The 10,822-nt window shown below is 55.6% G+C and overlaps 1 protein-coding gene across 1 annotated transcript; it reads right to left on the minus strand.

Annotated features, from left to right (window-relative positions):
- Window positions 1–490: 490 nt before the first annotated feature.
- On the minus strand, window positions 491–10,440 carry SMIM35 (small integral membrane protein 35). Its single transcript, XM_066606031.1, has 3 exons — window positions 10,332–10,440; window positions 7,675–7,708; window positions 491–3,094 (listed from the first exon to the last, which is right to left on the minus strand). The coding sequence occupies exons 1-3, from the start codon at window positions 10,438–10,440 to the stop codon at window positions 2,977–2,979; spliced, it is 261 nt and encodes an 86-aa protein (XP_066462128.1). The 3' UTR covers window positions 491–2,976.
- Window positions 10,441–10,822: the final 382 nt, after the last annotated feature.

Consider the following 10,822-nt stretch of genomic DNA (forward strand, 5'->3'; position numbering starts at 1 on the left):
GAATTGCCCTAAGCAGCAGCATGTGAAAAAGACTTGGGTATACTAATAGATCATAGACTGAACATGAGTCAACAATGTGATGCAGCAGCCAAAAAGGCAAACACAACATTTATGTGCATGTATGTACAGCAAGTGTGATGTCTGTAGAGTACACATATATACTGAATGTGTAATTTGTGTGGAGTGCTTGTATGTATAGAATGTGTAATCTTTGTGACTTATGTAGAGAATGTCGGTATTATTGTATCTTGACGCCACTGGAAGCTAGGGGTTTGACAGGAGGAACACCACTTTCACACCCCTAGCTCCTGATTGGGTCAAGCATTGAAGGTCCTAGCAGTGTGCACGCTCCCCTGCAGCCTTCCTGTCCCTGGAGTTACATTGCTGTTTCCCGCTCCCCTGCATCCTGCATCCCCCTCCCTCCCCACTGCTGTGACCGCGGTTAGATAGTTGTGCGTTTGCTCCCCTGCAGCCTCCGTCCCCCTGCCTCCCCAGCGCTGTCCCCGGAGAGAGATAATTGTGTCCCCGCTGCCCTGCAGCCTGCCCATCCCCCTCACTCAGTGAAGTAGGAGCGGTGTGCTGCCGCCGCTCACCTGCTTCCTCGTAGTCCGCCGCCAATGCCCACAGCAGAAAGGCCCACAGGGAAGGCTCTCTGCCGTCGATCCCTCATTGTGCAGCATTGCAGCCCAGTGCAGGAGGCCACTGGGAAATCAGCTGCTCTGCTGCCGCTGCCCAGTGCGGGAGGCTGCCAGACGCCGCCGACAGAGAAGAACAAGGTGGTGTGGCAACAGCTAAGCTGCTGGAGGGCCACTTACGCTGCTGTAACTGTGTAGTGAGTTCCAGGATCTGAAAGGGGTCATGGCCAGCCTGTCCAATTCCCTGTACCTTGCCACCACCCACACGTCTGGTGGCGACAAGATACAATAATACCGAGCATGTCTACTATTACTTCCAATTGTAAAAACAAGTAGCTCACCTTGAATGTAGCAGGGCATTCCTTCCATTAGTCTGCTGAAAGCATGTGTGGAGCCTTGGCTAGCTGCGAGTCCCAGCAGCAGAGAATATACTTCCAGAAAAGGGATGAATTGCCGACTTCTTCACACAGCGTCTTTCTTTATTATAAATTCACTATTATAAGACTCCTAGATAAGACGCCTTCACAGTAAGACGTTGTGTGAAGAAGCTGGCAATTCCTCCATTTTCTTAGAGAATGTCTAGTGTGTGTAGACAACATGTAGTGTATGTGCAGAGTGCGTATCATGTGCAGATGGTGTAGAGTCCCAGAACCAGAGTCCCTGTCACACCCCTCACACCCCGGTGCAAAGTCCTCGTGCGGGTGCATAATGCAGACTTTTCCCATACATAATAACATAGATTGTTTGTACCTTGCACTGCGCGGCCTTATACTTACAAAGCCTTACATAAGCTCAGACTATGCAGAGATTTAAGGGTTAAATTGTACAGATGAGATGGGATTTGGGTTATCAAGCAGACCCTCAGCAGATTTTGCAGAGTTGCATAATCTTTTGCAAAACCAAATTGTATCAGTTTTGCAGGGCGATCCCCGGGAATGTGGGAGGAGCCGAACAGTCAGAGTTCAGTTTTTGGGATGGAGAGTGAGAGAGGAGGAGTGCAGCCTGTCAGCTCAGTGAAAAGCCACAAGGAAGGCCCCTGGAGTCTTCACCCACCTGCCATTTGTGCACTGCGGATTTTTGTGCCAGTCCACGCTGTGAAGGGAATTACTGTGTCATGAGCTCTGAGGAAAAGGGACGGAGCTGAAGCTATAGACAGAGATACGTTGGCCAAGGACCCTCTGCTTATGCTGTGTTTTCTAATCTCCGGTAGGAACAGTGCCAGTCAGCTACCACACTGATGAATCGTCCCCTCATGCGTCCTTCTAGGTACCGCATGACGGACCTGAATCATGAGTAACAAGCGGATATTGTGATGCAATGTGAGTGGAGCCCCGCAGCAGGGGTTAATCTAAATTGGACTGTGCATGTTAAGTACTGAATCAGTAACTGTTAGCAAAGATATTCCTGCTACCAACCAAGTAGGAGACATTCCCCAGAGCATTACAGGCTGCCGCTCCAGTAACTCTGCTGAAGCAGCCACCTTTACAGTCCCGATAACCAACTGATCCTCCATCTACTGCTGCTGTGTAACACCTCACATTAGGCTACAATGGACTGTTGTAACCTGGAATGTGCAGAACCAGGTACAGAAAAGTTCAAAGTGGTGTCAGAAGTCCATCCTGCAGTGCGTCTAACTGAAGGGTGTGATGTGGAGCCCGGGACCCTCAGGTTAGTGAAGCCACCCTGCCAGGTGACATAAGAACTACAACCCCTGCTAGTCGGCTGTATTAACCCCCGATGCACCACATATGTACAGAGCACGCAAAGTATGTAAAGTACATGTAATGTGTGTAGAGAACATGTGATGTATGTAGAGAAGATGCCGGGTGAGAGTTTTCCAGAAATTGTGTGGACTAGGACTGTTGGGCGTTCTGTGGCCTGGGGCGGTACTCTTGTGTTGTGCAAGGCATTATGGGATATAACGTTCCAACAAAAGTAGTCTGGATTTTGAGAAAAGTAATGAGACAGCGATCACGGGGTACCATAGAGGGCAGAGCAATCCTGAGATGAAGTGGGTGGATCAGGTAGAGACCCCTCCTCACTGAAGGATGGTAGCAGTCGCATTGGCTCAGTCCATCATGGCGGACCTCAGGCGTAATGTGAACCTCCTGGCCGAGGTCAAGGACCGCTCTGAAATGTGGAGCCGCTGTTGTAAAGAAATAGTTATTCTCTTTGATAGAGCATCACGGACCTCGCCGACCGTGCGAGATGTGGCGGTTTATTGGTTCCCATAGACTCATGCCATGACCTTGGATTAGCGGTGGGTGACCAGCGGAGGTTCTTACAAGGGACTGATCTCTTTCCGTGATGTCCTCCCCGATCGTGTATCCATAGACTTCTTCTAGATTTCGCTGTCCTCGAATTGCGCATAGTGGTATCCGGACGTGGGGCCATGCGCATGCATCGAGCCGCTGACCGTGAAGGGAGGTGCCAGCTCCACATCCATCGCCTTCAGCTGTCTGCAGGGAGAGGGACAGTCACAACCGGAAAAGGTTAAAGGTCAAGACCACAAACCCCAGCGCTGCAGGTAGTCTACAAGTACAAGTGAGTGAAGTTCCCCAAGGAGGAGCCCCCCTAATCTGGAGAGGCAGTCAGATAACAGTCCTCAAGTCCGTACGTCATGGGTTAATCTTATTGATGTAGCAGAAACGCGTTTCAGCTCATTGGGGAACCTTTCTCAAGAATCGTCAGCTGGTGACCCGCGGCGGCGCCATCCAGTCAGAATCTGCTTATATATCAGAAGACGGACGGTTGGCGGTTTTACCCCGCGGTCTGTTTTACAATCATTACAAGTGATGCTGCTGAAGTTGCCTGGTTGGCGGGACCCCCGCAGTCCTCGGCGCTGCCGCTCCTTCTGGGTGCGTTCACTCGGCATTTTTGAATACAGATTTGACTCAGAATCCGCATGGAATCCATGAAAATTCTTCAAAAAAATCTGCGCCAAAGTCTGTGCAGCAGTTTTCCTGCAGGCAGCACTGAAATCCACACGCGGGAAGAAAATGACGTCACGTTGCGATGCAGAATTGTCATCGCCAAACCCCCGCCATGTATTCGCCCAGTGAGTCCACGGATGTGCAAATTCACAGCGCAAAAAAGTGGCTCAGCCGTGAAATTCTGCCGCCAATTTTGAGGCAGAATCTGAGCTGACGAATCTGCTGCGGCTTCTGTGCCGACCGTCGGATTCACACGCGTGCATGCGGATCTGCGCAGAGTTCTCGGGAATTAGGTGCTGCGTTTTTGCAACCGCAACTTCATTCATTACTGGACTGTTTGCGCATGAAAGTCAACAAAAGATAAACGCAGCGCGGCTCGCAGCCGTGGAAACGGCAAGTAGTTTAATTAGTTCAAGATGTGCAGGAAAATAGAGCGCGCTACGTATGTTCTTGTGTGACGGAACCGCACACGCCAAATACACGCATGTGAACAAACCCATTGAAAGCCAAGGGTTCAATATTCTGCGTATTGCGCACAAATAAGTCTGCGTGAATCCGGCCTGAGAATACGTTCGCGCAGGCGCGTGCGACAACTGTCTTAGGGCTCCTTCAGACCAGCACTTGTGCAAATATGCTCAGCGCAGCGTATTTACGTATCAACGATGCCTGTTGGGGGCGTGTCAGCGCATATTACTGTAATATTTGCGTGTGCAGGGAAAGCTCACACGCGTGACACTCCCTTTGTGCAGAATTGATTGGCTATTAAAGTCTAATGAGGTCCAGCTGTCGTTTCATTTTGCGCCGCGTTTCACGCTTCCCCTCACATATCTGCGCACCTCCCATAGACTTCAAGGGGGTCTGTGCTGCACAAAACACAGGAGAATGAAGCAGGTCCTTTCATTTTGCGCGCACACAAAATGCATGCGCAAAACGCGTCTGTGAGAGCGAGGCCAGTGAGATCAGCGGCTCTACTCTCTGGGTTTACTGCGTGCACAAAAACACGTGCAAACACAGAAGGAGCGCTTACAGGCTCCACGGACGGCGGACGGGATAATCAGAACGCATAACGGGACAACGCCAAACACTCAGGATTCTCGCCCGTTAACGCTCCGTGCCGCACAGATAGTAGAAGCCGTGCTTCTTCCCGCTCCTTTTTTGATATTCCTGCACTGCGATGCACAGTTTGGATGGTCGAAGGGAAAAAACCCAACCTGTTCATGCTCGCAGCTACGCTCCACAGTTGCGCATATGGCCGCATGAAGCCGCCCTCAACCTATGATTTCCGCATGTTAGACGCCTCCCATCTCTGCATCGTGCGGTTTTCACCTGTCTTTTCATGTGTATGAAAATTGCATGCAGTTTCAGTAGGAAAAATTGCACCGCGCCGCACCACACAGCGCAGCACCACACAACGCAGCGCAGCACCGCACCACGCCGCACCACACCGCACAGCGTAGCGCAGCACCGCACCACACAACGCCGCACCACACCGCACAGCGTAGCACCACACAACGCAGCGCAGCACCGCACCACGCCGCACCACACCGCACAGCGTAGCGCAGCACCGCACCACACAACGCCGCACCGCACCACACAGCGCAGCACCGCACCACACAACGCCGCACCACACCACACCACGCAGCACAGCACCACACCACACAGCGCAGCGCAGCACCACACCGCACAACGCAGCGCCGCACCGCGCCGCACCACACTGCACCACGCCGCACCACACCACACAGCACAGCGCAGCACCACACCACGCCGCACCGCACCACACAACGCCGCACCACACAGCGCAGCACCACACCACACAACGCCGCACCACACCACACAGCGCAGCGCAGCACCACACCACACAGCGCAGCACCACACCGCACAATGCAGCACCGTGCCGCACCACGCCGCACCACACCACGCAGCGCAGCACCACACCACGCCGCACCACACCGCGCAGCGTAGCGCAGCACCGCACCACACAGCGCCGCACCGCACCACACAGCGCAGCACCGCACCACACAGCGCAGCACAGCACCACACCGCACAACGCAGCGCAGCGCCGCACCACACTGCACCACGCCGCACCACACCACGCAGCACAGCACTGTACCACACCGCACATCGCAGCACCACACCGCACAACGCAGCGCAGCGCCGCACCACACTGCACCACGCCGCACCACACCACGCAGCACAGCACTGTACCACACCGCACATCGCAGCACCACACCGCACAGCGTAGCGCAGCACCGCACCACACAACGCCGCACCACACAGCGCAGCACCACACCACACAACGCCGCACCACACCACACAGCGCAGCACAGCACCACACAGCGCAGCGCAGCACCACACCACACAGCGCAGCACCGCGCCGCACCACACTGCACCACGCCGCACCACACCACGCAGCGCAGCACCACACCACGCCGCACCACACCGCACAGCGTAGCGCAGCACCGCACCACACAACGCCGCACCACACAGCGCAGCACCACACCACACAACGCCGCACCACACCACACAGCGCAGCACAGCACCACACAGCGCAGCGCAGCACCACACCACACAGCGCAGCACAGCACCACACCGCACAACGCAGCGCAGCGCCGCACCACACTGCACCACGCCGCACCACACCACACCACGCAGCACAGCACTGTACCACACCGCACATCGCAGCACCACACCGCACAGCGCAGCACCGCACAGCGCAGCACCGCACCACACAACGCAGCACCACACCACACAGCGCAGCACCACACCACACAGCGCAGCACAGCACCACACCGCACAACGCAGCGCAGCGCCGCACCACACTGCACCACGCCGCACCACACCACACCACGCAGCACAGCACTGTACCACACCACACAGCGCGGCACAGCACCACACCGCACAACGCAGCGCAGCACCACGTGAACTCGTGATCTTCTTTTACCTCCATAGGAAATAAAGAGCGATTCTGACCCGGGAGAAGCGCCGCGATCCCTGAATGTGGCAGAGCACAGGCGCTCATATTGCAGTTGGTCAGATATCGCCGGGGTGAATGGCGCCTTACAGTTCTTCCTGCAGCGGTGGCTCGAGTCTGCAGTAAGGCTCCATTTACTTGTTCAGCACAGTTCTCTGCACAGCAGGAGCATGAAACCCAATTATGGGCCTGGCGGGGGTCTCAGAGGTTGGACCACCGCTAGTCAGGCTCGCAACGCAGGTACGTGGGCATCATGTGGGCCAGCCAGCTGGCTGCCAACCATCACTATAAGGAGGGGGCTTATTCATTGCGCTGTGTAATCTGCTAACGTGGTGGACATGAAGGGGGTCATGAAGAGGTGGGGGTGTGGTCATGAAGGGGTTGGGGGAGGGGGTGGTCATGAAGGGGGTCATGAAGAGGTGGGGGTGTGGTCATGAAGGGGGTCATAAAGGGGTTGGGGGAGGGGTGGTCATGAAGGGGGTCATGAAGCGGGTCATGAAGTGGTGGGGGTGTGGTCATGAAGGGGTTGGGGGAGGGGGTGGTCATGAAGGGGGTCATGAAGAGGTGGGGGTGTGGTCATGAAGGGGGTCATGAAGAGGTGGGGGTGTGGTCATGAAGGGGGTCATGAAGGGGTGGGGGTGGTCATGAAGCGGGTCACATTCAGCCCCCCTCTGCTGTGAATATGTCAGGTCGGTTGTCCCCACTTACTGAAGTCAGCAGAACTGCTGGGCCACTAGCAGAAGAGCATGGCAGCTCCTCTTTATAGGGGTCTTCCCAGAACAAGACCCCCCACTGATCACATAGTGGGGGTTCTGTGTCCGCCTCTCCTCGCTGCACCCCCCATAGTGAGGAATGGCGCAGCGGCTAAGCGTCGGCAGCCACCTCATCCAACAACACGGACTGCTGACTGGAAGGCGAGTGCCGCAGTCCGCTACCTCCGCCCGTACCATAGATCTGAAGAAAATGGCCGCCCACACTCGGCCGCCGCTCCATTCCCCACTATGGGGGTGCAGTGAGGAGAGAGGGTTCCCATTCGCATGGTCAGTGGGGTCCCTGGTTAGGTGATAATTCTGGGAAGACCCTTGCATTCTGATGGAACACGGACCCCCGAAGGCTTCACCGTGGCGACACTTACCGAATGTTGTAAAGATTGAAGACAAAACTCGTCTCTGAAAGGAAAGCAGAAATAAAGTCATCATTTAGTACGTGGGGGAGGGGGGATCGGTACGGGGTGATGTCACCGAGCCGCCAGCGTCCCACAGAACGTACACGAGGATCCCACCACGCCCGAGCCCAACCTCATATACACCAATGCAGCCACCATCCCACAGGGGGCGGCACTGAGGCTATAGACATGCTGATAACACGTTACCGTACTCATCCGAAGGAAGTGAAGGAGACATGGCGGTCCGCGTTCACCGTAGTGCCAAAGGGCGCCAGCAGTGCGCTACTTAATGTGCTTTTGGCTTATTGCATTATTACCACATCCGGTACAATCTGCAGTGCGAGGAGACCTGAGAGCCGCCGCCGGCTCCTGCATCCCGGGAGACCCCCATAGGTGGAACGGAGCCCCGTTGTATTAATGTGCGGCCTAGTATTGTGAAGTATGGAGGTTTGTATCTTCAGAGCATTGTGACTCTGTGCCAAAACAGGAAGTGTTGGGAGTGAGGCAGTTACAAAGCAGGGTCAGGAGCCGGGGACAGCTACGCTGAAGGGTCAGGAGCCGGGGACAGCTACGCTGAAGGGTCAGGAGTCGGGGACAGCTACGCTGCAGCCAGTATGTGGGGGACGAGGGGCGGCCATCGTTTGTGTAGGAGCACCGCAGCCAGTATGTGCAGGACGAGGGGCGGCCATCGTTTATGTAGGAGCACCGCAGCCAGTATGTACAGGACGAGGGGCGGCCATCGTTTATGTAGGAGCACCGCAGCCAGTATGTACAGGACGAGGGGCGGCCATCGTTTATGTAGGAGCACCGTAGCCAGTATGTGGGGGACGAGGGGCGGCCATCGTTTATGTAGGAGCACCGCAGCCAGTATGTGCAGGACGAGGGGCGGCCATCGTTTATGTAGGAGCACCGCAGCCAGTATGTGCGTGAGGAGGGGCGGCCATCGTTTATCTAGAAGCACCGCAGCCAGTATGTGCAGGACGAGGGGCGGCCATCGTTTATGTAGGAGCACCGCAGCCAGTATGTGGGGGACGAGGGGCGGCCATCGTTTATGTAGGAGCACCGCAGCCAGTATGTGGGATACGAGGGGTGGCCATCATTTATGTAGGAGCACCGCAGCCAGTATGTGGGGGACAAGGGGCGGCCATCGTTTATGTAGGAGCACCGCAGCCAGTATGTGCGGGACGAGGGGCGGCCATCGTTTATGTAGGAGCACCGCAGCCAGTATGTACAGGACGAGGGGCGGCCATCGTTTATGTAGGAGCACTGCAGCCAGTATGTGGGGGACGAGGGGCAGCCATCGTTTATGTAGGAGCACCGCAGCCAGTATGTACAGGACGAGGGGCGGCCATCGTTTATGTAGATGCACCGCAGCCAGTATATGCAGGACGAGGGGCGGCCATCGTTTATGTAGGAGCACCGCAGCCAGTATGTGCAGGACGAGGGGCGGCCATCGTTTATGTAGGAGCACCGCAGCCAGTATGTGGGATACAAGGGGTGGCCATCGTTTATGTAGGAGCACCGCAGCCAGTATGTGCAGGACGAGGGGCAGCCATCGTTTATGTAGGAGCACCGCAGCCAGTATGTGGGGGACAAGGGGCGGCCATCGTTTATGTAGGAGCACCACAGCCAGTATGTGGGGGACGAGGGGCGGCCATCGTTTATGTAGGAGCACTGCAGCCAGTATGTGGGGGACAAGGGGCGTCCATCGTTTATGTAGGAGCACCGCAGCCAGTATGTACAGGACGAGGGGCGGCCATCGTTTATGTAGGAGCACCGCAGCCAGTATGTACAGGACGAGGGGCGGCCATCGTTTATGTAGGAGCACCGCAGCCAGTATGTGCAGGACGAGGGGCGGCCATCGTTTATGTAGGAGCACCGCAGCCAGTATGTGGGGGACGAGGGGCGGCCATCGTTTATGTAGGAGCACCGCAGCCAGTATGTGCAGGATGAGGGGCGGCCATCGTTTATGTAGTAGCACCGCAGCCAGTATGTACAGGACGAGGGGCGGCCATCGTTTATGTAGGAGCACCGCAGCCAGTATGTACAGGACGAGGGGCGGCCATCGTTTATGTAGGAGCACCGCAGCCAGTATGTGGAGGACGAGGGGCGGCCATCGTTTATGTAGGAGCACCGCAGCCAGTATGTGCGGGACGAGGGGCGGCCATCGTTTATGTAGGAGCACCGCAGCCAGTATGTGAGGGGCGAGGGGCGGCCATCGTTTATGTAGGAGCACCGCAGCCAGTATGTGCAGGACGAGGGGCGGCCATCGTTTATGTAGGAGCACCGCAGCCAGTATGTGCAGGACGAGGGGCGGCCATCGTTTATGTAGGAGCACCGCAGCCAGTATGTACAGGACGAGCGGCGGCCATTGTTTGCCCCACAGTCGTCCCATCTAAATGGACCCTAGAGTTGCTTCTTGCATAGGTAAACACCAATACGGACCCTGCTGTATTTTCTGACACAACAAGTCCACGTCCACTTTTTTTAGGCTCTTTTGAAAAGTGTCTAGAAAGGTGCAAAAACTTCTGTCCCTTTATGGTATAAATGATACAACAGTATGGGCCAAAGTCCTGGATGAACACCATTAGCCCACCCCATCATACCCATTCGTAGTCAGTACTCACCATAGCAACAACGCCCGCTCTGATACCAGCGGATCAGGATGTACAGGGCAGTGGCACCAAGCATCACCGTCAAACTGCTGCCCAACACAACGCCAAGAGCGTCCACCATGACTGCAAGAGAGAGCAGAGCAAACAATTACTACATAACAATGCAGCTGCCACAAAGGTGTAACGTGCAAACTATGTATCGGAGCGCTAACAGAGTCCCACTATATTGTTACCGCTGCAAGCCATTAGCTATCCCCAGAGTTATTCAATATTAATGGCACACGCTGAAGGCAGCAGTGTAGTGACATGGTGAAGGCATTGGTGTATTGACTGGCACAGGGTGGAGGCATTGGTGTAGTGACTGGCACAGGGTGGTGGAATCGGTGTAGTGACTTGCGCTGGGTGGAGGCATCAGTGTACGGACTGGTAGAGGGTGGAAGCATGGGTGTAGAGACTGTCACAAGAAGGAGATATCGGTGTAGTGACTAGCATAGGATGGAGGC

The sequence above is a fragment of the Eleutherodactylus coqui genome, chromosome 6 (genome assembly GCF_035609145.1).
Source record: "Eleutherodactylus coqui strain aEleCoq1 chromosome 6, aEleCoq1.hap1, whole genome shotgun sequence".
Classification (NCBI taxonomy): domain Eukaryota; kingdom Metazoa; phylum Chordata; class Amphibia; order Anura; family Eleutherodactylidae; genus Eleutherodactylus; species Eleutherodactylus coqui.

Coding starts and splice junctions, on each gene's coding strand:
- SMIM35 (XM_066606031.1), bottom strand. CDS start 10,440: ATGGTGGACGCTCTTGGCGTTGTGTTGGGCAGCAGTTTGACGGTGATG. Junction 7,709..10,331: donor GAGCGGGCGTTGTTGCTATG/GTGAGTACTGAC, acceptor CTTTCCTTTCAG/AGACGAGTTTTGTCTTCAAT. Junction 3,095..7,674: donor TTCAATCTTTACAACATTCG/GTAAGTGTCGCC, acceptor CTCTCCCTGCAG/ACAGCTGAAGGCGATGGATG.